An 18,833-nucleotide genomic window follows, 5' to 3' on the forward strand; every position below is an offset into this window, starting at 1 on the left:
CCACCATGCACTGTGCCACTGTGACCCTGCTGGCCCCCCAAAACCCGTCCCTCAGACCCACCCCATGTCCCAGTGCAAAAGGAAACTGTGGGGTGGCAGCTGGCTGTGAAGGGAGGCGAGCAGAAAGGGAGCGCTGCAGTTAGAGGTGCGATGGGATGGGGATCGAATGAGATGAGATGGGGTAGGGTGGGATGGGATGTGGCGCGTCCCACCCAGGTCTCACTGCCCATCGGGAGCATCCCCCAGACCCCATCCTCACCGCTGCCCATCAGCAGGAGCATCACCCTGCAGACCCGCACCCCATGGGCTGCTCCCCACCCGAGGACGGGGCGAGGAGGTAGGAGGAGACCGCGGGGCGCCCAGCTCACCCTCGGTTTGCCCCTGCTCCTGCGCCCCCATAGCGCGGAGCTGCCCGGCGGGGTGGGCATTGCGCGGTGTGTGCTGCCCTCCAGTGGCCCGAGCCCGGCGGTGCAACGCAGCCCTGCCCCATAGCCCCGCGCCGTTCCCGTGCCCCACAGCCATTGCACACACGCCTCCAGCTGAACGCGGTGCTGGCAAGCGGGGATGGCAACACCGGGTGCTGCAGCCAGCCATGACCCCCCCGGTGCTCGGTGCAGCCCCGCCTGCGGTGCCATCGCGGTGCCCGGCCAGGCGGGCAGGGAGGCTCCGGCCCTGGGGGCAGAGGAGCGGGAGCTCCTGTGTTGGGTGGCTCCATGGCACACGATGGGGAGCAGCAGCCTCCCGCCTGCAGCGGGTCCCTCGGTGCCGGCAGGAGCAGCGGGGGCAGCTCAGTCTTTATTCCTAATAAATAACGTATAAACCTTGTGCAAAAACCTGTGGCAAACCCCATCGGGGGTCGGAGGGGGCCCTGCCCGCGGCAGCGCCTCCCAGCATGGCACAGCCAACGGCGCCGCGGTGGCAAAGCGCAGCAGTGGCACTGAGCCGGAGACCCCCCCAGCACCGCCGGGACAGGGCCAGGACCCCCCGCCCCAGTCCGGGCTGGGCACCAGCACGAATCCCTGAGGAGCAGACAAGCACCATCCAGCCCGGTCCGTGGTGCTAGAGCGGGGAGCCCGAGGCCTGGCCGTGCCGCCGCTCCCGTGCCTCCGCTGTGCCCATTGTCCCCAGCGGCACCACCACCTCCTCGGGCTGGCAGCTCTTGTTGAGCTCCACCACGCGCGGCACCACCGTGGACCAGCGATCTGGGAAGGAGATGTGGGGATGTGGGGGGCAGAGCCGGGAGCCTGGGAATGCTCCCCACGCCGTGGGCAGCCCCACAGCACCCGGTCCCCAAAGCAAATGGGGGTCTGGGGCTCATAAGAGGCTGGAAGCAGCATCCCGAGGGATGCTCCCAGCCCGCGCTCACCTCTCCGCAGCCGGCCCACGGTGTGGGAGAAGCCGTAGTACTGGTACGTGTCGCTCTTGCCTGGATCCTCGCTGATGATGCCCAGGTTCTGGTTCCAGTGGGACCAGTTCACCTCATCCACCCTGTGGGAAGGTCAGAGCCAGAGGGGCTGCAAATCCTGCATCCCTGCGCCATCCCACCACCAGCCTGGGTCCAGGTTAGCACCAACTACCCAGCAAACAGAGACGCATCCCCAGCGCCCCCAAAATGCCATCGGCTGCAGCGCCAGAAGCTTGGTTGCTCCTGGTCCCCAGCTCCTGCCTTTACCTGAAGCACCAGCGGCGGTCGGGTGTCCCATCTGTGCACTTCCCCACCGTGACCATCTCTCCCGAGCGGAAGGCTTTCCGCAGGAACACCGGGAAGGAGCGCTCGATGTCCAGGATGGTGGTAGCCCACTGCCGGGAGCACCAGGGACCCCTCAGCCACAGGAGGATGGATGCATCGGGGTCCCTCGCCCAGGCAGTGCTGCTCTGATGGAGCCTGGGGAGCTGCAGTGGCGCGGCCGCCCTTGCCCAGCAGCTCTGAGGTGGTACCTGCAGCTTCCAGATGTGCTTGCTCTCCTTGGAGACTTGGCCCACGGTCTCACCCATGAGGGCGATGAGCATGTTGAGAAGGAGCACGAAGGTGAGGATGATGTAGGTGACGAGGAGGATGATGAAGACGCCGGGGTACTTGGCGCTCTCGAGCATCTCCAGGTCGCCCATGCCGATGGTGAGCTTGAAGAGGTCGAGCAGGAAGGTGCTGAAGGTCTGGCTGTCGCGGCACGAGGGGTAGGTGGGCACCGTGCAGTTGGACTGGTCCTCGCTGCAGGACTCGCTGCTGGGGCATGGGTTGAGGAGGGACACCAGGGCTGGGGGGAAGCGATAGGGATGGTGAGGCCATGGGGACAGCAGCAAGGACGGGGTCCACAATGGGACCCCTCACTGGCTGAGCCTCTCTCCATCACAGGAGGAGGCACAGGCTGAGCCCTGCAGGCAGGTAGAATGGAGCAGGGGCTCCACAGACCCCTGCCTGGTCAAGCTGTGCTGTGCCAAAGGGCTCGTCCTTACCCCGAGCCCCAGCTCACCACGCAGGCACCCACCTGATGCGTATCCGATCATGAAGAGCAGGTAGACCAGGAGGAAGCGGAAAAGGTCTTTGAAGAGGATCTGCAAGTGATGGAGAGAGGAGTGAGATGCGTGGCACCATTGACAGCCCATGCAGCATGGATGGCCAGGCTGAGAGCCACAAGAAACCCCCAAGAAAGCATGGAGGAGCCTCCCTTTGATCTATAGGGAGAAGACCCCTGACCCCACCAGACCTTCTGGATCATGATGCTGTAGGTCCCCGTCAGCTTGAGCCCCCGGGTGAAGTACAGCGCATTCATCCAGCCCAGCACCAGCGCGAAGACCATGACAGCCAGGTACGCCTCGATGCCCCCCAGGTACAGCCCCGCTGTGACGATCACCAGCACCGAGTAGATGAAGCTGGAGGAGAAGCAGGATCAGACCCTGCACCGACAGCTACTGCCCTGTGCAAGCCCAGGGGTACCCCACGTACTAGAGCAGCTGGAAGGAGCCGTCTATGAAGAAGGAGTTCACGCCTGGGCACTTCTTCATGAAGAGATCTTTGACCTGGGGAGAGAGGCAGAGGTCGGAGGGGCCGGGGGGAGCAAACCCCTGCTTGGCAGGGCCCTGGTGTCCAGGGGGCATCACAGTGGGGGCTGACGCCTTGGGACACGGGGCTGTCGCCCTCAGGTTGCTCCTTGCATGGAGACCACGAGGGCTCGGCCATCACGGCACTGACGTTAGTGAAGAAGAAGAGGATGCCGGTGAGAAGGGTGATGATCTCCCCCGCCAGGCGCAGGTAGTCCACGGTGGTGGTGTAGGGGTAGGGGGGCTGTGGGGAGAGCACAGAGCAGAGCTGCTTCGTCATAACAGCGCAGGATGCTGGGGACAGAGACCCAGCAAACCCCCCCTGCCAGGAGGAGCCAGCCCATGGGGCTGAGCCCCGGCGCTGTGGCACTCACGGGCCCTTCCATGGGGCGGTAGTAGGCGACGAGGGTGAAGATGACCATGGCGCAGAGGTAGGAGACCACGCTGATGTAGAAGGAGACGGCCCCGAACTTGCGCCACTTGTCCCGCAGCAGCTCGTTGATGGGCTCCACGGCCAGCATCTCGTGGCGGTTCTGGTGGCACGGGGATGCTGTCAGTGAGGACACGGCCCCACGGTCCCCCCCTTTCTCCCCCCGGCCCCTGCACACCTCAATCTTGCTGTTGTAGACGAGGATCTCCAGCACAGACACCTCCTCCCCGCACGTGTCCAGCGAGGAGAGGTCGTAGAGGGAGGAGTAGACGGGGCCGTAGGCCCAGTCCTTGAACTTCCGTGAGAGATGCCGCGCATCCTCGTCCGTGATCTCCCGACGGATGATGTGCTGGAAGATCTGATGGAGGGAGCACCGGGAGCACCGCTCACCATGGGCAGACCTGTGCCTCGTCCCGGCTGCTCAGGGCACCCCGCTTGTCCTCCCATCCCACGCCAGGCACATCCCCTGCCACTATTGAGCATCCCAAGCCACCCCAGTGGGTCCAGGGTGCTGCTGGGATGGCCCTGGGTGCAGAGCCACCATCACAGCAGGCAGCCCATGAGGATGCTCCGATTTTGGCATTTTTAGTAAACCCTCTGCCCACACCACGGGAGCGCAAGGACAAGACAGGGGGAAGGACAGGATGTGCCAAGGGCCTGGGTTAATTAGCAAAGGGATGGAATGGAATAAGGGGTTAATTAGGGTTAATAGGCCGCACATCCAGGTTTCCAACAGCACCCGCAGAGAGAAGCCGCGCTGCTCGCTTCCGGCAGGGGCACGCACTGAGTGCGACAGGGCTCAGCTCGGAGGGAGGCTGTCACCGTACCCCGATCTTGCCGGTCTTCGCCGCCATCATGAGCGGGGAGAGGCCGTCGTTGTTGAGCAGCGTCTCCAGGTTGGTGTCGGGGAAGAGCTTGGCGCACTTGACGAGGAGCAGGTCGTACATCTTGGTGACGAACTTGGTGTTGTCGCGCGTGTTGTCGGCGATGGCCACCAGCGCGTGCAGCACCGTGTTGCCGCGGGAGTCCTGGCGCCGCAGGTCCGCCTGCTTGTGCCCGTTCTCCGTCAGGTAGTGCACGATGTGGGGCTGGTTGGTGCAGGCGGCCAGCGACAGCGGCAGCTCTCCTGTGGGGATACCGCTGTTGGTGTCACCAACCACACACACGCACACCCACACCACCCCTGGGGATGCACCAGCTCCTTCCCCGCTCACCAAAGTAGAAGTAGCCGCCCTCGTCCTTGGGCTGGAAGAAGCGGCCGCGGGCTTGGGCATGCACGTCGGCTCCCTTCTCCACCAGCAGCTCCACGTAGTGCTTGCAGCGGCGCTCGATGGCGATGTGCAGGGCTGTCTGACCTGTACCATGGGCACCCATCGCCACCGTCTTGCCCCGTGAATCCCCCCGGGATACCCAGCCTTCCGGGGGTACCTGTTGCTCCAGCCCCCTAGAGCCTTCCATCACCTCAGGGTCCTCACTGCTCTGGTTGCTAATCAATCCAGGGCTCTCCATCCTCATCAGGGTACCCGCTGCTCTGGTCCCCAGCCTCCCCAGCATCCTCCATCCTCCTATGCTCCAGTCCCCACACTGCCCCCGGTGTCCTCATGCCCAGGCAGGGCCACAGCAGCCCCGTGCCCCCCTACCTCGGTAGTAGACGTCCCTGAAGGGCGAGTTGATGAACTCCCGCATGTTGCCCGTCTTCTCGGCGATGTCGAGGAGCAGCGGGATGGTGTCGTTCCTGCCGCCGCTCAGGTTGAGCAGCGCCTTGGGCAGGCAGGTCTTCCCCGTGGAGGGCTCTGCGAGCAGAGGGTGCTGAGAGCCCAGCACATGGGGGTGCCCAGACCCGCACCCCTGGCCACATCCCAGGGGATCACCACCCACCACGGGGGGCCCAGGTCCTCACCTCGAAACTCCTCATCCGTGAGGCGCTTCTTGTGTGTGAGGAGGAAGGAGAGGAGCCCGTCCAGGCCCGCCGGGGACCCCCGGGACACGATGTCGAAGAGGATGGGTCTGTTGAACACCTTGAGGACGGGGGGCGGGTTGGGAGCCGGCCCCTTCACAGCCGGAGCTTGCTTCCTGTGGGAGAAACGCCAGTGCTGGGAATCGGAGCCACTGCCTCAGTTTCCTGCTTCTGCAAAGAGCCTGAGGATGCTCGGAGGTGGGGAAGGGTGCGGGCACCACGGGGTGACCTCCCCACCCACTGCAGCCCGGTGCTCCCAGCATCACCCATGGGGACCGGTGGGGACTTTGCCAGCTCCCGCCTGGAGCTGCATTTTGGGCCCCAACCGTGACCAGACACGGGTTTGGCCGCGCTCCAGTGCCACGTGCAAAGCCGGACCGGTTGGAGCAGTTGGCAGCAGCGGGACAGGCTGGGGGTAACCGGCGATCACCGGGAACGGGGGCAGGACGGAGGGTGGCCGTGCCAGCGGGGACCTCGGGCATCCCGGCCCCCTCCATCCACCTCCACCCCTGCCCAGCGCGGGGCAGGGGCAGCCGCTGCCCCATCCCGGCTGCCCCCGCCCCAGGTGCCCGGCACAGAGGGGTCATTGTGCGCCCGGCCGCGGGCGGTCCCCCCCGGCTCCGGTTTCCTGGCGTGGGGAGGGCGGAGGCTCTCCTGAAAAGCCCTTTCATGCCCGGAGCCAGACGCCCGCTCCGGTCGGCAGCGGCGGCGCGCACAGAGCCTCTTTCACGGGGCCGGCGAGGGGGAAGCGGAGCCAACGCTGCCGGCACCGCAGCACCGGGACCGGGACCGGCCGGGAGCTGCTCCCTGCCCACAGCACCCCTCAAAGAGCCATGGAGGGACCTGTTCCTATCCACAGCCGATGGGCATCCCCATACCCCCCGTGTATCGTACCCCCTACGCTGCCTCCCCGGCCCCGTCCCAGCCCGTCGGCACCGGGGAGCAGTAGCATCCCCGTACTCACTCCACGACCCTCCTGCGCCAGCGCTTGTTCTCGCTGGGGTGGTGGCGGTAGGTGCCGTAGTCGAACAGGGAGTCCATGGGGGCTTTCTTGGGCGCGGGGACCACGGAGGACTCGTAGATGGTGGCCTCCAGCAGCTCCATGGGTTTCGGGGCGCCCTTACGGAAGGCCCCGTGGAATTTCATGCGGAGGTTTTGCTTCCCATCCCCGGCGCCCGGGGGACCCCGCGCTGCCTCCGGGGGGGACTGGGCGTCCTCGCTCTCGAACAGGTTGGCCAGGGAGGAGAGTGGGAAGGAATCGTTCTGGAGGGACCCATCATCTCCTGCGCCGTCCCCAGCATCACCAGCGGTGCGCAGAGGGTCCTCGGTGTCTGCCATGCTGCAGGGATGGATGTGACCCGCACGAGAGCAGGAGACCTGGCAGAGGAAAACACCGCATCACCCCCAAATCCTCTGTACCGCCCACCCGCTCCCTGCGCTGCCCAGCCCCATAGCGGGAACGGGTCCCACACCCACCCTGCGGCAGTCGGGGTGTCCCGGCTGCTCCCCTCGGCACCCCCCGGCAGTAGGGACCCCTCGCCGGCCGCGGTGCTGCCGGCTTCAAAGCGCAGCCGGAATGGACAAGGGCGAGCCCGGCCTCGCTGCCTCTCCCCGCTGCGGTCGGCTTGGGTGCAGCCCAGGACAGGGCACAGAGCAGACCCTGTGCGCTCCCGTGTGCCGCCAGGGAAAGAAAACATTCCTGGGATACACCCCGCGCCTTGGGAAGCGCCCAAAGGCAGCGGGAAGCTGCCACCGCAGCAGGGATGGGGCTGGTCCGTGAGCGCTGGGCGCGGGGAGGGGGACAGACACGGCACGGGGGGGGTCAGAGCCCGCTGGAGCGCAGGAACAGCGGTTAGGGCAAGAAATGACGGGTTTGGGTTGCCCAGAGAGGAGCGGGGCTGCAGCAGAGGCACGGTCCCAGCGCGGACAGCACCGGGGCACGCACGGCCCTGCTCTGCCCTGTCACAGGCAGGACGGGCACACGAGTGAGCCAGGCTCTCCCCCAGCCCCGTGTTCCACCCACACAACAGCAGCGCTAAGGCTGAGCCCAGCTCCAGCCCCTGGGGAGCCGAGCCCTCCCCGTGGGTCCCGGGACAGAAAAAGCAGCCTGGAAACGTGTCATTTTCTGCCCGAGGAGCCACAAGGGCAGGCAGGGCCCCGCCGGGCGGGCGCGGATCTCTGCTGCGGAACGGGCCTCTAATCAGGCAGCGGGTCCCGTAGCTGCCGTGGACACGGGGATGAGGGCTGCAAACAGCCCGGGATCCCTGCGGGAATGGGGGGACGGCGGTTCCCTCCTCCCTGCCACCATGGCGGCACCCAAAGGGGACGGTGCAGCCCCAGGAGACACAGGACAAGCCGCAGATCGGACGTGGTTTCTCCTCTCTGCCGACTTTCCTCCCATCACCATCTCCGCAAGACATTCCACAAGCACCTGCCAAAGCCCACAGGTCCCACAGCCCGACCCCGAGCACACACTGCCCCTTGCACGGCCAGTGTGTCCTTGGACAACAGAGAAGAGGGAATTGCCAAGCCAACCCTCAAGGCTGTGCATGGGCATGGAGTGCCTGACCCTTCCAGCCTTGGCAGGCCCAGCATGGCTTTAGGGAAAAGCCCAAACTGACACAGATCCAGAGCCCAGGGAGTCACCGGCACAGGACACTGCTCCCTATTGGAAGCAGATAAGGACATCAGTGGGAGGAGCAGTGGGGATGCTGATGGGTACATGGGGCAGAAGCAGGGGGACAAGCCAAGGGGCTGGTGGGGCCGGGAGCCGTCACTGCCACCGGTGACCGGGGCAGGAAGCCTGCGTCGGAAACGGGCTCTTGGGGAAGTGTCGTCACCCGGGCGCTCCCGGGACCCCGCTGCCAGGAAAGGTGCCGTCAATGGGGTTTCGTTTGGCTCGGTCGTTATTTGGGTTTGCAGCTTTCAGACTCCCTCACCCCATGGAACAAATGAGTCAAGGCGCAGCTCACCCTGCGCCCTGAATCCAACACAAACCCGCCCCCCCCCCATGCCCCACGTGCGCTCCCACCTCTCCCCAAGTCACCTCCCAGTATCCCCAGTTAGTCCCCTGCTCCAGCCCACCATGGGGGCAGCGACACTGGGATGTGCAGGGGTCTGCCCAGGCCGGGCGCAGGGAGGATGCCCCTGTGCTGGGTCAGACTTCGCCACATGGAAGCTCCTCAAAGTAAAGCACGGAAACCGCACCGTGCGGACACCCGGTGCCGCCGGGAACGCTCATACAGAGGGAAACAACCACATCCCAAAGGGAACGGCACCGCGGGGCCGTGCCCACCTGGGCCAGAGCCCGCCGTGGTCCAGCCCGTGCGTGTCGGAGCTGCGGGGAACCCCCGCGGGACCCCCAGTTCATCAGGACCCCGCGGGGCCGGGGGAGCCCATGGGGCTGCATCCCACCTTGCTCACCTCAGCCCGCAGCTCCCTCCTCGCCCTGGGGCTCCATCCTGCCCCGTATCGTGTCCTGCCCCGGGACTCCATCAGTATGCGGTCCCTGTGCTGTCCCGGGGCTCCATCCTGCCCCGTACCGTGTCCTGCCCCGGGACTCCATCAGTATGCGGTCCCTGCGCTGTCCCGGGGCTCCATCCTGCCCCGGTCCCGTGCCCTGACCTCGTCCCTTGCCCTGCCCCGGTCCCCGCGCCCCGTCCGCCCCCCTCGCTGGTGCCGCCCGTACCGGTTACCGCGGGTCCCCGCGCCTCGCCCCGCTCCGCTCCGCTCCCGGCCCGTACCGCGCAGGGTCCCGCAGGCTCCGGCGCCGCTCAGTCGCCGCGGGGCCAGTCCCGGAGAGCGGCTCCTCCCCGGCCCCTGCTCCCGCCCGCGAGAGCGGATCCGCCTCCGCCCACCCCTGGGCACCGGCCCGGAGCAGCCCCGGGACAGCCTCATTCCACCCCCCCCCAGGAACAACCCCACATGGAGCAGCCCCAAAAGGTCTCCCATAAACAGCCCCCCCCCAGGCAGAGCCCCCTAAAACACCCTCCTCAAAGAGCACCCCCAAACATCCACCCAGGCTGAGGTTACCGTCAGTGTTTATTAACAATCACATCCCGTCGGCAGCACCGTGAGGCCGTCGGTGGATAAGGCAATGCGTGCTCCCACACACCCCGTGTGGGGCTGGAATCCTGGCTTCAGCCACCGGCAGAGGGGCCTCGCTCCGTGCAGGCGCCGGAGGAGTCGGGATTCCCTGGGACAGTCATCGGCTCCTGCTCCATGGGCATCATTCGGGAAGCTTCTCACATGGGTGCCGGAGCAGTTGTTGTAGTCCAGTGGTATTGGTAGCAGTCCAAGAGGATCAGGGCAGAGCCAAGGCAGCTCCATTGGGATGCAGCCACCAGCCACGCTTCATTCCCTGCACCATAATAGGTGTGAACCCAGAGGATGGGATTAGAAACACTTGGTCTTCCCTCTTTAGTAGAAAAACTTGGGGAATCCTGTGATTGCCATATCCTGACTAGAAAACTCATTATTCTGTTTAGAAAACAGGTTATCCACTGCAGATCCAGACAGGAATCAAAGTTGCCTGCCAGCCAGGAGCCGCCCCAGTGAGTAAACCACAAGTAGCACCCGTCACACCTCACTACAGCCCTGCCAGGCCCCTGCGAGCCTCAGGCTTTGTAGCTCAGCTCCGCGTTCATCTTCGTGTACATCTCATAGATTGCATCCAGGATGGGGGTGACCCTCGAGAGGAACTGATGGATCTTCTCGATGCTTTCCTCCTCTTTGACTTCTTTACCCTTCTCCAGGGCCTTCAGTAGATCTGATTTGTATGGGAGAGCATAGACTGAGCCCTATAAAAGAGAGGAAGAAGCTGTAAGGCTCACAAAACCCCAAAGCTAACCCTATCCCACATGCAGAGCCCCAGCCTGGGTTATACCCATGCACTTCCGAGCATCCGGAGACCCCAAGTGGATGCACATGGGAACAACCTTAGGGATGGTAGCTGATCCCTTGGAGAAACAGGGATGCACAGAGAGGGTCCTAGCTCAAATAGATCAACAGCTTCCCATGTTTCCAAGCCCTTACTCCCTAAAGCACATCCCTTCTCGAGGCAGATGGGCTTTAGGAAAGGCTGTTTCTTCCATGGAGATATGAACACTCACCGTGAAGAGCTTCTGCAGCATCCAGCCATGGTATTTCTTTAGTGCGATCTCATAAGCCTTCAAAGCATTCACTCGGATGAGGTTCGGGTGCTCCTCATCCTGCTCACCATCAGAGATGCTCTGCAGCAGCACCAGCATGAACTTCAGGCCCCTGGGAGAAGAGCGGAGACGTCGTGATGGGGAAGAGGATGCTGCCTCGCGGCCTCCAGCAAGGCACCCCCTGAGCCTGGCACATCCAGGTCCCCCCAGAGCCCCACGGCACACAGAGCTGGTGCTTGGTGTGGTCCCCACAATGCCCCAGCCCAAAGGGAACAGCCAGACCCATGCTCTCCGCAGTAGATGTCCCCACGTGCCGGAGCAGCTCCCAGCGCCCTGAGTCACCTTTTCAACCACATCAGTGCCAGCGTCGCGCCCGTCTTGGGCCAGGCTGCACCGTGCATCTCCTTCTCCACCTCCAGGATGTTCTGCAGGGTTTTGAACTTGGTGGGGTTGGAGTCATAAACTGCACGGATTTTCTGCGGGCAGAGGAGGGGATGGGTCCTGGGAGATGCCCGGCTGGAGCTTGCACCAGGGACCCCGTTAATAAACACACCGATGACCCCCAAACGGGAAGAAAAACCCCTTCTAAACACCTCCAGGTCGTGCCTCTCTGATCCCACCACGTCTCTGCTCCACGTTCACCTCTCCTGACCCTCCCTGTGCCCGTTCCTACCTTGATATTTCCAGCTAGGTCGGCTTTGACGGGCGAGTACACGATGGGAGTGCCCAGGCAATCTGCAGAAGCAGGGAGGGAGGACGGTCAGGCACGAGGGGACACAGGAGACAACACAAAGTCGGGTCATAAGCAACAGGCTTCACCTTAACCACAGAAACACACCGAGACAAGCACCGGCGAGGCTGGGAGCGGCTCTCCAGCCTTGGCTCAAGGACACGGTGAGCAAGAGCTTGGCCTTGCCCGTGCTGGCAACCCGCTGACCCGGGATGCAGCCCCGGTACTGCGGTCTGGGGCAGCACAACGGGCAGCGCCCTGCGTCCAGCGAGGCCGGCCAGGAGCCGGCACACAATACCGGCTTTGTGGAGGGCAGCGAGCCAGCGTGGCATGAGGGTGCCCATGCCAACGCGCTCCCACGGCCCCGGCAGGGGGTGAGGACCGCGGCTGGGACCCACGGGCCGGCCCGGAGCGACGCCTCCGGCCCGGGTGTACCGAGGGAAGGACGCTGGGCCCGGCCCTGCCAGTGCGTGGGCCCCGGGCACCGCGGGACGTTTCCCAACGGGGCTGCTCGGCGGGTTTGACGGGCCCGTAATGCAACCGCGGCCTCGTGGAGCCGGGATCGGCGGCCACCGGGACCCAGGACCGGGGGTGGGAACGACCCAGAACGGGGGGGGACCGAGCAGCAGGGACGGGGAACACCTGGTCCGGCCGGGCCCAAGGGGGCGCTGCCCGCAGTAGGCCTCAGCTGGGCGCGGCGGCGGGGCCGGCCCGGTGCCGGTGGCTGCCGCAGCTCCCACCCCCTCGGACGGCAGGCCGGGGCTCACCGAAGAAGGGCGGAAGGTGCGCCACGGCCTCCAGGAAGGGCAGCGTCTCGATCTGCTTGTCCGCGGGCAGCGGCTTGAACTCGTGCTCCAGCAGCAGCGCCATGGTCCCGCTCCGCACCGGGACCGCACCGGCACCGGCGTCCGACCCGGCAGCGCGCCGCCACGGCGCCACGCCCCCAACGCCCCAGCCAATGGCAGCTCACCACCCACCGGCCCGCCCGCCAATCGGAGCACGGGGGCGGGCTTTGAGGGGCACAAAGCTCCGCCCCCTCGGTGCCCACTCACCCACGGGCAGGGTGGTCCCCGGTGCCGGTGTCCGGGCCCGTGGGCACCGGGGCGATCCCCGGTTCATCCCCCCCCGGCCTGGTCAGGGCTGCACAGGAGCCTCCAGCGGGGGAAATCACAGAACCCCAGCCTGGTTTGTATTGGAGGGACCTTAGAGCTCACCCAGCCCCAACCCCTGCCACGGGCAGGGACCCCTTCCACTGGAGCAGCTTGCTCCAAGCCCCTGTGTCCAACCTGGCCTTGAGCACTGCCAGGGATGGGGCAGCCACAGCTTCTCTGGGCACCCTGTGCCAGCGCCTCAGCACCCTCACAGGGAAGAGCCTCTGCCTCAGAGCTCATCTCAGTCTCCCCTGGGGCAGGTTAAAGCCATTCCCCTTGGCCCGAATGAAAAGTCCCTCTCGGGCGCCCTGGGCTCGTTCCGGTCGCTGTTAATTATTCAGTGGAGATCAATTGCTCGGAGGAGCAGGAGGCTCAGGCAGGGGGGCAGAGAACAAAGCGCGACCCGGGGCCGCGGCGATTGATTAATATTAAACACTGCTGAGAGCTGCGGGTGTTAAACGACACCGGGCTCCGCGCAGGCAGCGGGAGGGGACGGGGTGGGATTGACCGGCGTCCTGGCTCCAATCGCGGTGTTTTCACCGGACATTCTGGTTAAACCGGTCGTGCAGCGATACGGATCTCCGGCAGCAGCCGCAGAGACCAGCCCGGGCGGGGCTCGGCGCCGCAGGAACTTTGAGCTCGGAGCGTTTACAGCGCCATAAACCGGAGCTGCTCGACCGGAGCCCGGCCCTCACCGCGAAGCGCTCCGCGGCCTGTCCCTCGTCGGCGCCCGTAGCGGCCGTTGTTGGTTGGCGATGGCGCTGTGGGGCCGGGTGTCGGCGGTGGAGCGCTGGGCGGCCGGGCGGGAGCGGGAGGCTCGGAGCCGGCAGCAGTGGGAGCGCACCAGCCGCTCCTTCGCGCAGGCCGCCGTGTGCTGCTCGCTGCAGGCCCGGTGGAGCGAGCCCCGCGGGCCCCCGCGCAGGTACGGGCCGGGCGCCGGGGGTAGGCCGGGCCGGGCCGCGGGCGGTGCCGGCGGTGGCAGCGCGGCGGCGGAGCTGCGGGACGCGGAGGAGGCGGCGGCGGCGAGGCTGGAGCAGCGGCGGGAGCGGCTGAGGCGGCTGCTGGGAGAGGAGCGGGAGGCGCTGGCGGCGGAGCTGCGGCGGGACCGCGGGGCGGAGCGCGCCGGGGTCCGGCAGCGGAGCGAGGAGCGGCGGAGGGAGGTGAGCGGGGCTCGCTGCTCGGTGGGACTGGCTGGGGGCTGCGGTGCCCTCCGTTAGCGGCTGCTTCGGGAGGGTCTGGAACCCTCCGGTGCCCTCACACGATCCAACTCTCCTGTTCGCAGGTCGCTGAGCAGCTGCTGGAGCACTGGAAGAAGAATAACGCGGAGCTCCGGGAGGTGACACTGGTTTCCTTTTAGTCCCCACTGCCTTGGAATTATTTAATCAGTTTTTAACTTGGCCGTCATCGTACGGCCCCAAGGGCTGGGCAGATCGTGGTGGTGATCCCAGCAGAGCCTCTGGCACTAATGGTGATGCCGCATCTGCTGTCTTCCCAGGTGGAGTCAGACCTGCACAAGAAACATGTGGTAGAGGCTTGGGGAGATCAGGTGCAGCAGAAATCCAAGGTAGGCAGGGGGAGAGCCCTGGTGTTACTGGTCACAAGGGTGGGCTCCCAAAATGGTGAGCATGTGGAGGTGTGGCACCAGGTGCCTTCTGACCCCACTGGCACACAGCTTGCCTTCCTGTACTGACACGGCTTGCATGTGGAAGGGATGGGACTTGGCTGCTTGCTCGTTTTCTCACACCCGTGTTGAACCAAATCGTGACTGAGGTCACCACACTTGTCCCCTTAGTGCTGGGGAGTTGCTGTGCTGCAGAACAAGAGCTGCTGTCAGGACAGATGCTTTTAATGAAGAGCCATCATTCTGATGTACTCATCGTCATGAGTACACACCATCCATCCCCCTAGGAAATTCAGTGCTACCTGCTGAGTGCTCTGATGCAGGATTCAGTGTGGCGCTCCTTTCATCAACAGTGAGCCAGAGCAAAGCTGCAAGAGCACAGTAGTTGAATGCGCACACACTAGATCTGGGAATACAGTGATTTTGATGTGAAAGAATCATAAAGGTCTTCAAATGCAGATTTCAGAGTTAACTACAACAATAATCTAGGTTGTAAAAGGAAAAACTGAGTGTATTTGTGAGACCACCTGTGCTTGGCATCAGGCCCGTGCAAGGCCTTGCAAAGGATGTGTACAGGCTGACAAGCCTTTTCGCCAGCAGACAGTTCTGCTTTGTCTCTGTGCTTATTCCTACCGTATTTTGTTCCATATTTTCCCAGTACAAGTCACTTGCAGGATTTGCTTTGTGGATTTCCTGAGCCAGAGGCCGTTTCTTTACTTTAGCCTAATGCCATGTTTTCTTTTGGCTTGGAAAGAGAGAAGCAACTGAGCTTGAAGAGAAAAAGCATTACGAAAATGAGTATGGAACTGCACGAAGGGAAGCGCTGGAAAGAATGAGACAGGAGGAAGAGAAGCGGCGGCAGAAGGAGAAGAAGCAAGCAGAGATGTTGCTGCAACAAATAGAAGAACTGAAGTTACAGGAGAGGGAGGTAAGCCTTAATTCCTCCTCAGGTGAGCCACTGAGCCCTACATGAAATTGATGTGAAATAGTTCCTGCAGTGAGGATTTTGACTGCTGCAGGGGAGCAGGATGGGGTACCAACTCGGTATGAACACTCTCTCTGGGCCGTCCTAGCTCTCCGATACACTCTTTCTTGGTTGTTTTTTAATCCTTTTAGGCAACAAAGCTGAAAAAGGAACAAGAGAATTTATTAAAGCAGCAGTGGGAGCTGGAGAGCTTGGAAGAAGGAAGGAAACAAATGGAAGAGCACAGGAAGAAGAGAGAGCTCGGGTAAGAAGAAAGGACAAATGCATTGGTGCCATTACTGCTTTTTGTTCATGTTAGCATTAGCAGGTATCTCTGTTGGCTGTAAGTTACGTTATCACAGAAGCACCTTCCTGAGTGCTGGCATATAAAACATCAGGCTTTACAGTCAGATTGAATGTTCTTTGTTTTCCTCTTTCAGTCGCTTTTTGAGGCACCAGTGCAATGCCCAGTTACAGAGACGAGCTCAGCAGATACAAGAGGAGCTGGTAAGAGAAAGGATCCCTTGATTTTTGCTTTATAGATACCGTATGCTGAAAAACTCATTCTTTGTGTTCATATGTTTGCCTCTGATGCTCACAGGTAATTAGTTAGGAAGCTCCTTCCAGCTCGTGAGCAGGAACTGGAGCAAAAAGGTCAGAGGGAAGCCAGCAGACTGAGTGTCAATACCAGTAATGGTGGAGAGTAGCCCTGCACCCAGGCTGGAAGCCTGCTGGATAGCTGTTAATCCTGTGGTTTTTCCTCAAGGAGATAGACAGGCAAATCCTATCAGCCCTCCTCGAGAAAGAAGATGAGGAGCAGCGCCGCCAGTCAGTGCGACGGGAACGGGCTGTGGCAGATGCTGCCTGGATGAAACGTGTCATTGAGGAGCAGCTCCAGTTAGAAAAGGAGAGGGAAGCAGAGCTGCAGACTATTTTCAGGTGAGTCTGCCCACCTCTGAATGCCATCTGAAGAGACAGATCCTGTGCTGAGTGGTGTAACCAGTGCGGAGAGCATCTCCTCTGCTGACAGGACAGCGTGCGCTGCCATCAAGTTTCAGTCGAAGGTTTTCTTGTGGAAGGAAGACTTGTAAGAGCTTCAGCTGTAACTGCCCAGCTTTGACAGCAATGCCCTTAACTACCTGTCCCCCATGTGAAATAACATCCCTGTTAAGAGGCAGCCTCCCTCCCGAAGCCCTTCTGTGCCCAGGAATTCCTGCTGCAGGCCAGCATTTGCTGTACCTCTAAAGCACAGGGTAGCTTGTCTATGCCCATAGAGTATATAGGGGTTTTCTTAACTGTAAGTAAGAACCTCAGAGAGAATTCTTCCTCTCTTTTAGAGAAGAAGCTAGAAAGATGTGGGAGAAGAGGGAAGAAGAATGGCAAAGAGAGAAGGCAGCCAGAGATCACCTGATGAATGAGGTGAGGATCTTTTTGGATGAGGTCTCTCCGGGTTCCAGCTATAACCCTCCACCCTCCAGCAGGCCTCGGCCATCACTATCCAGAGCAGAGTTTTTCTGCTTGTCTGACTCACTGTCTCAGAACTATCTAACCATCTGCCCTGAGATTGCCCCAGTTCTGCTTCTAAAGCTGTCTTTTTCTTGACTGACCTCTCTTAATCCTCATTTCACAAAGGTCCTCGCAGGCAGACAGCGCCAGATCCAGGAGAAGATGGAGTTAAACAGACGAGCCCAAGAAGAGTCCATAAGGTATCGAGAGCAGCTGATTAAAGAACTTGAAGAGGCCAAAGAGCTGACTCGTCGAGAGAAGGAGCAGGAGGAGGAACTGAAGACAGCACGGAGGCAGGAGCTGGAGGCACAGGTACCGGGTGCACCCCAGAAACACTCCCAGTTGCTGAAGGTGCCCAGTCTGTGTCTGGTCTCACTGTAACCACCCTGTTTTCTCTGTGCCCAGCTGACAGAACGGCGCTTGCAAGAGCAGGAGGAGCAGCAGAACCAGAGAGAGGAGGAAGAGGAGGAGAGATCAGCCCAGCAGCATTGCCAGGAGCTGGTGCAGCAGGAGGCCAAGCGCATGGCGGAGCAGGGCTATCGCCCCAGGGTAGGTAGCAGAGCTGTGGGGCAGCCCTGACACACGGGTGATAGCCTCAGACAGATACAATCCTCACTGCCCCTTAGTTATCACATGGCACCAGGGCAGAACACTGGGCCTGTTCCTTGGTACTATTTCTAACACCAGTCTCCCTCCTTTGCATGTGTGCAGAATGTGAATTCTAGAGTCCATCAAGTAGTTACTGTCTTTGTTTTGACCCCATTAGGTCTACAGTTACCCCAAAACAGCGTGGACCTGAGGATTCTTGTCCTTTGCACCTGAGGAACAGGCACCAAATGTGACTGCAAACTACAGAAAGAAAACTTGGAAGAATCAAGGAACTTCCGAAACTGGGGGGGGGGGGGGGGCTTTGGAATAGCCTACAGTGACACCGAGACTCAACTCGGGGGATTTCTGAAACTATTTAGCTGTGGCCTTGCTAAAGAGCCAATTTGTACTGGCTTTGAGAGGTGGAGGTGTGAGCATCCTCAGAGGACTGAACTGCTTCAGGAGCTGTGACCATGTAGCAGGTGCTACACTGGGGCAAAACAGCAAATAAAGAAGCCCTCTGGATCTGAAGAGTGAAAGGATCCAGCCTTCCCATAGGATGGGCACTGCAAATCACTGTGTTTGGAGTCAGCTCATAATGTGTGCTGCAGATCAGCAAGATAACCAGTGCTGCAGCTGTAATCCTTAACATGTTCCTCTCCAGATGGCACCAGTGACTCCATTAAGTGTTGGTTTTCACTTGTTTCACAAAGAATGAATGACTTCAACCTGAATAAACTGCTTGTTTCCTTACATGAGCCAACTCCTGCAACAGTAAGAGAGGGTTTAGTTGATCACTGCACTCGATTCCTTCCTTTCATCATTGGTGACTGTGCTTGAAATTGGTCCTTCAGCTGGTGTGGTATGTTCAGGTCCTGTCCAGTGCATGAGGAGCTGTAGAGGGGCCCTGCCACAGACAGGCATCATCACAGCCCTGCAGGTGTGACTCTGCTGGAGACACCTTTTCCAAGATCTTCTCGTTACAGAACCATCAGTCAAATAACCCCAAATAAACACTGAAAGAGTTTTAACATTTTATAGTAATACTGTAAACAAAAGATTAAGTCAAAATATTGTACAGACAAATGACACTGATAAATACAAGGTTTGGAAAAAAGGCAAATAAATTTTTTACTTTCCTATGCAGCATTTTGTAAAGGAAGAGCAGAGTTTGGTTAGAGGGGAAAAAGGGGAGATCTAGTCATAAATGACACAACCACCTTTGTTGTTTGAGGTGTTATGAATCCAAGGCCTAGTGCTGTGTGACCATAACCCACCCGGCACAAAGGTTTGTTCAGAGGCAGGGAAGTGGCCAGAAATGGTGTTTAGGTGACAGAACAGGAAATCAGTTATGGGTTGACCATGATTTTATAGCTAAAGGTAGAGCCAAATGCTTGGGTATAAGAAACCTGGAGCTGGCATAGCAAGAACAAGGGCTTGCAGCTCTCAAGGGTGTCCGTTTGGTTTGGTGTAGAAGCAAACAGCTGATAGATTACAACACAACTCCGTGTTTCCCTGGCCTGGAAATCAGGCAAGGTATCTTAAAAGCACACAGCAGTGGCCTGAGAGGCTTCAAGAACCACCTCCTGCCTGGCAATGGTGCCAAGTTAAGGAAAAGCTCCTACAAGATGATCACTGTATTTAACTGTCAGTAGCATAATTCTGAAGCAGGTTTTACGAATACCTTTTGTGGCTCT

At 61.1% G+C, this 18,833-nt stretch overlaps 3 protein-coding genes across 5 annotated transcripts; 1 reads left to right on the forward strand and 2 right to left on the reverse strand.

The window, feature by feature from the left end:
• Positions 1 to 956: 956 nt before the first annotated feature.
• Positions 957 to 9,303, reverse strand: TRPV4 (transient receptor potential cation channel subfamily V member 4). 3 transcript variants are annotated; one of them, XM_061466491.1, is made up of 16 exons: positions 9,170 to 9,303; positions 6,391 to 6,803; positions 5,370 to 5,542; positions 5,110 to 5,262; positions 4,684 to 4,824; positions 4,297 to 4,595; positions 3,648 to 3,827; positions 3,414 to 3,572; positions 3,191 to 3,283; positions 2,945 to 3,018; positions 2,706 to 2,871; positions 2,487 to 2,553; positions 1,939 to 2,255; positions 1,673 to 1,800; positions 1,367 to 1,488; positions 957 to 1,202 (listed from the first exon to the last, which is right to left on the reverse strand). In XM_061466491.1, the coding sequence occupies exons 2-16, from the start codon at positions 6,762 to 6,764 to the stop codon at positions 1,060 to 1,062; spliced, it is 2,589 nt and encodes an 862-aa protein (XP_061322475.1). In that variant the 5' UTR covers positions 6,765 to 6,803; positions 9,170 to 9,303; the 3' UTR covers positions 957 to 1,059. The 3 variants fall into 3 exon arrangements, with proteins under 3 accessions (XP_061322475.1, XP_061322474.1, XP_061322476.1); XM_061466490.1 differs by having other exon boundaries at positions 9,115 to 9,303; XM_061466492.1 differs by lacking the exon at positions 9,170 to 9,303 and adding an exon at positions 6,903 to 7,137.
• A 573-nt stretch (positions 9,304 to 9,876) lies between these two features.
• GLTP (glycolipid transfer protein) lies at positions 9,877 to 12,262 on the reverse strand. Its single transcript, XM_061466493.1, has 5 exons — positions 12,074 to 12,262; positions 11,250 to 11,311; positions 10,919 to 11,052; positions 10,538 to 10,688; positions 9,877 to 10,225 (listed from the first exon to the last, which is right to left on the reverse strand). Exons 1-5 carry the CDS (start codon positions 12,174 to 12,176, stop codon positions 10,043 to 10,045), a joined length of 633 nt encoding a protein of 210 aa, XP_061322477.1. The 5' UTR covers positions 12,177 to 12,262; the 3' UTR covers positions 9,877 to 10,042.
• Positions 12,263 to 13,868: 1,606 nt separating this feature from the next.
• Positions 13,869 to 17,462, forward strand: TCHP (trichoplein keratin filament binding). Its single transcript, XM_061466502.1, has 9 exons — positions 13,869 to 14,021; positions 14,833 to 15,006; positions 15,195 to 15,307; positions 15,483 to 15,549; positions 15,809 to 15,981; positions 16,380 to 16,461; positions 16,675 to 16,860; positions 16,954 to 17,097; positions 17,315 to 17,462. The coding sequence occupies exons 1-9, from the start codon at positions 13,923 to 13,925 to the stop codon at positions 17,345 to 17,347; spliced, it is 1,071 nt and encodes a 356-aa protein (XP_061322486.1). The 5' UTR covers positions 13,869 to 13,922; the 3' UTR covers positions 17,348 to 17,462.
• Positions 17,463 to 18,833: the final 1,371 nt, after the last annotated feature.

This window comes from Pezoporus flaviventris, unplaced genomic scaffold (genome assembly GCF_033815535.1).
Source record: "Pezoporus flaviventris isolate CSIRO_AGI_PZ_B2104156 unplaced genomic scaffold, CSIRO_AGI_Pfla_v1 ptg000041l, whole genome shotgun sequence".
NCBI classification, from domain to species: domain Eukaryota; kingdom Metazoa; phylum Chordata; class Aves; order Psittaciformes; family Psittacidae; genus Pezoporus; species Pezoporus flaviventris.

Excerpts from the sequence above, each read along its gene's own strand:
- TRPV4 (XM_061466491.1), bottom strand. The coding sequence starts at position 6,764 with ATGGCAGACACCGAGGACCCTCTGCGCACCGCTGGTGATGCTGGGGAC. Across the intron at positions 3,284-3,413 it reads ACCGCCCCATGGAAGGGCCC|CCCCCCTACCCCTACACCAC; the intron begins GTGAGTGCCACA and ends CTCTCCCCACAG. Across the intron at positions 1,203-1,366 it reads CGTGGGCCGGCTGCGGAGAG|ATCGCTGGTCCACGGTGGTG; the intron begins GTGAGCGCGGGC and ends TCTCCTTCCCAG.
- GLTP (XM_061466493.1), bottom strand. The coding sequence starts at position 12,176 with ATGGCGCTGCTGCTGGAGCACGAGTTCAAGCCGCTGCCCGCGGACAAG. Across the intron at positions 11,053-11,249 it reads ACCTAGCTGGAAATATCAAG|AAAATCCGTGCAGTTTATGA; the intron begins GTAGGAACGGGC and ends CTCTGCCCGCAG. Across the intron at positions 10,689-10,918 it reads GCACTGATGTGGTTGAAAAG|GGGCCTGAAGTTCATGCTGG; the intron begins GTGACTCAGGGC and ends CTCTTCTCCCAG.
- TCHP (XM_061466502.1), top strand. The coding sequence starts at position 13,923 with ATGGTGATGCCGCATCTGCTGTCTTCCCAGGTGGAGTCAGACCTGCAC. Across the intron at positions 15,007-15,194 it reads TGAAGTTACAGGAGAGGGAG|GCAACAAAGCTGAAAAAGGA; the intron begins GTAAGCCTTAAT and ends TAATCCTTTTAG. Across the intron at positions 15,308-15,482 it reads AGGAAGAAGAGAGAGCTCGG|TCGCTTTTTGAGGCACCAGT; the intron begins GTAAGAAGAAAG and ends TTCCTCTTTCAG.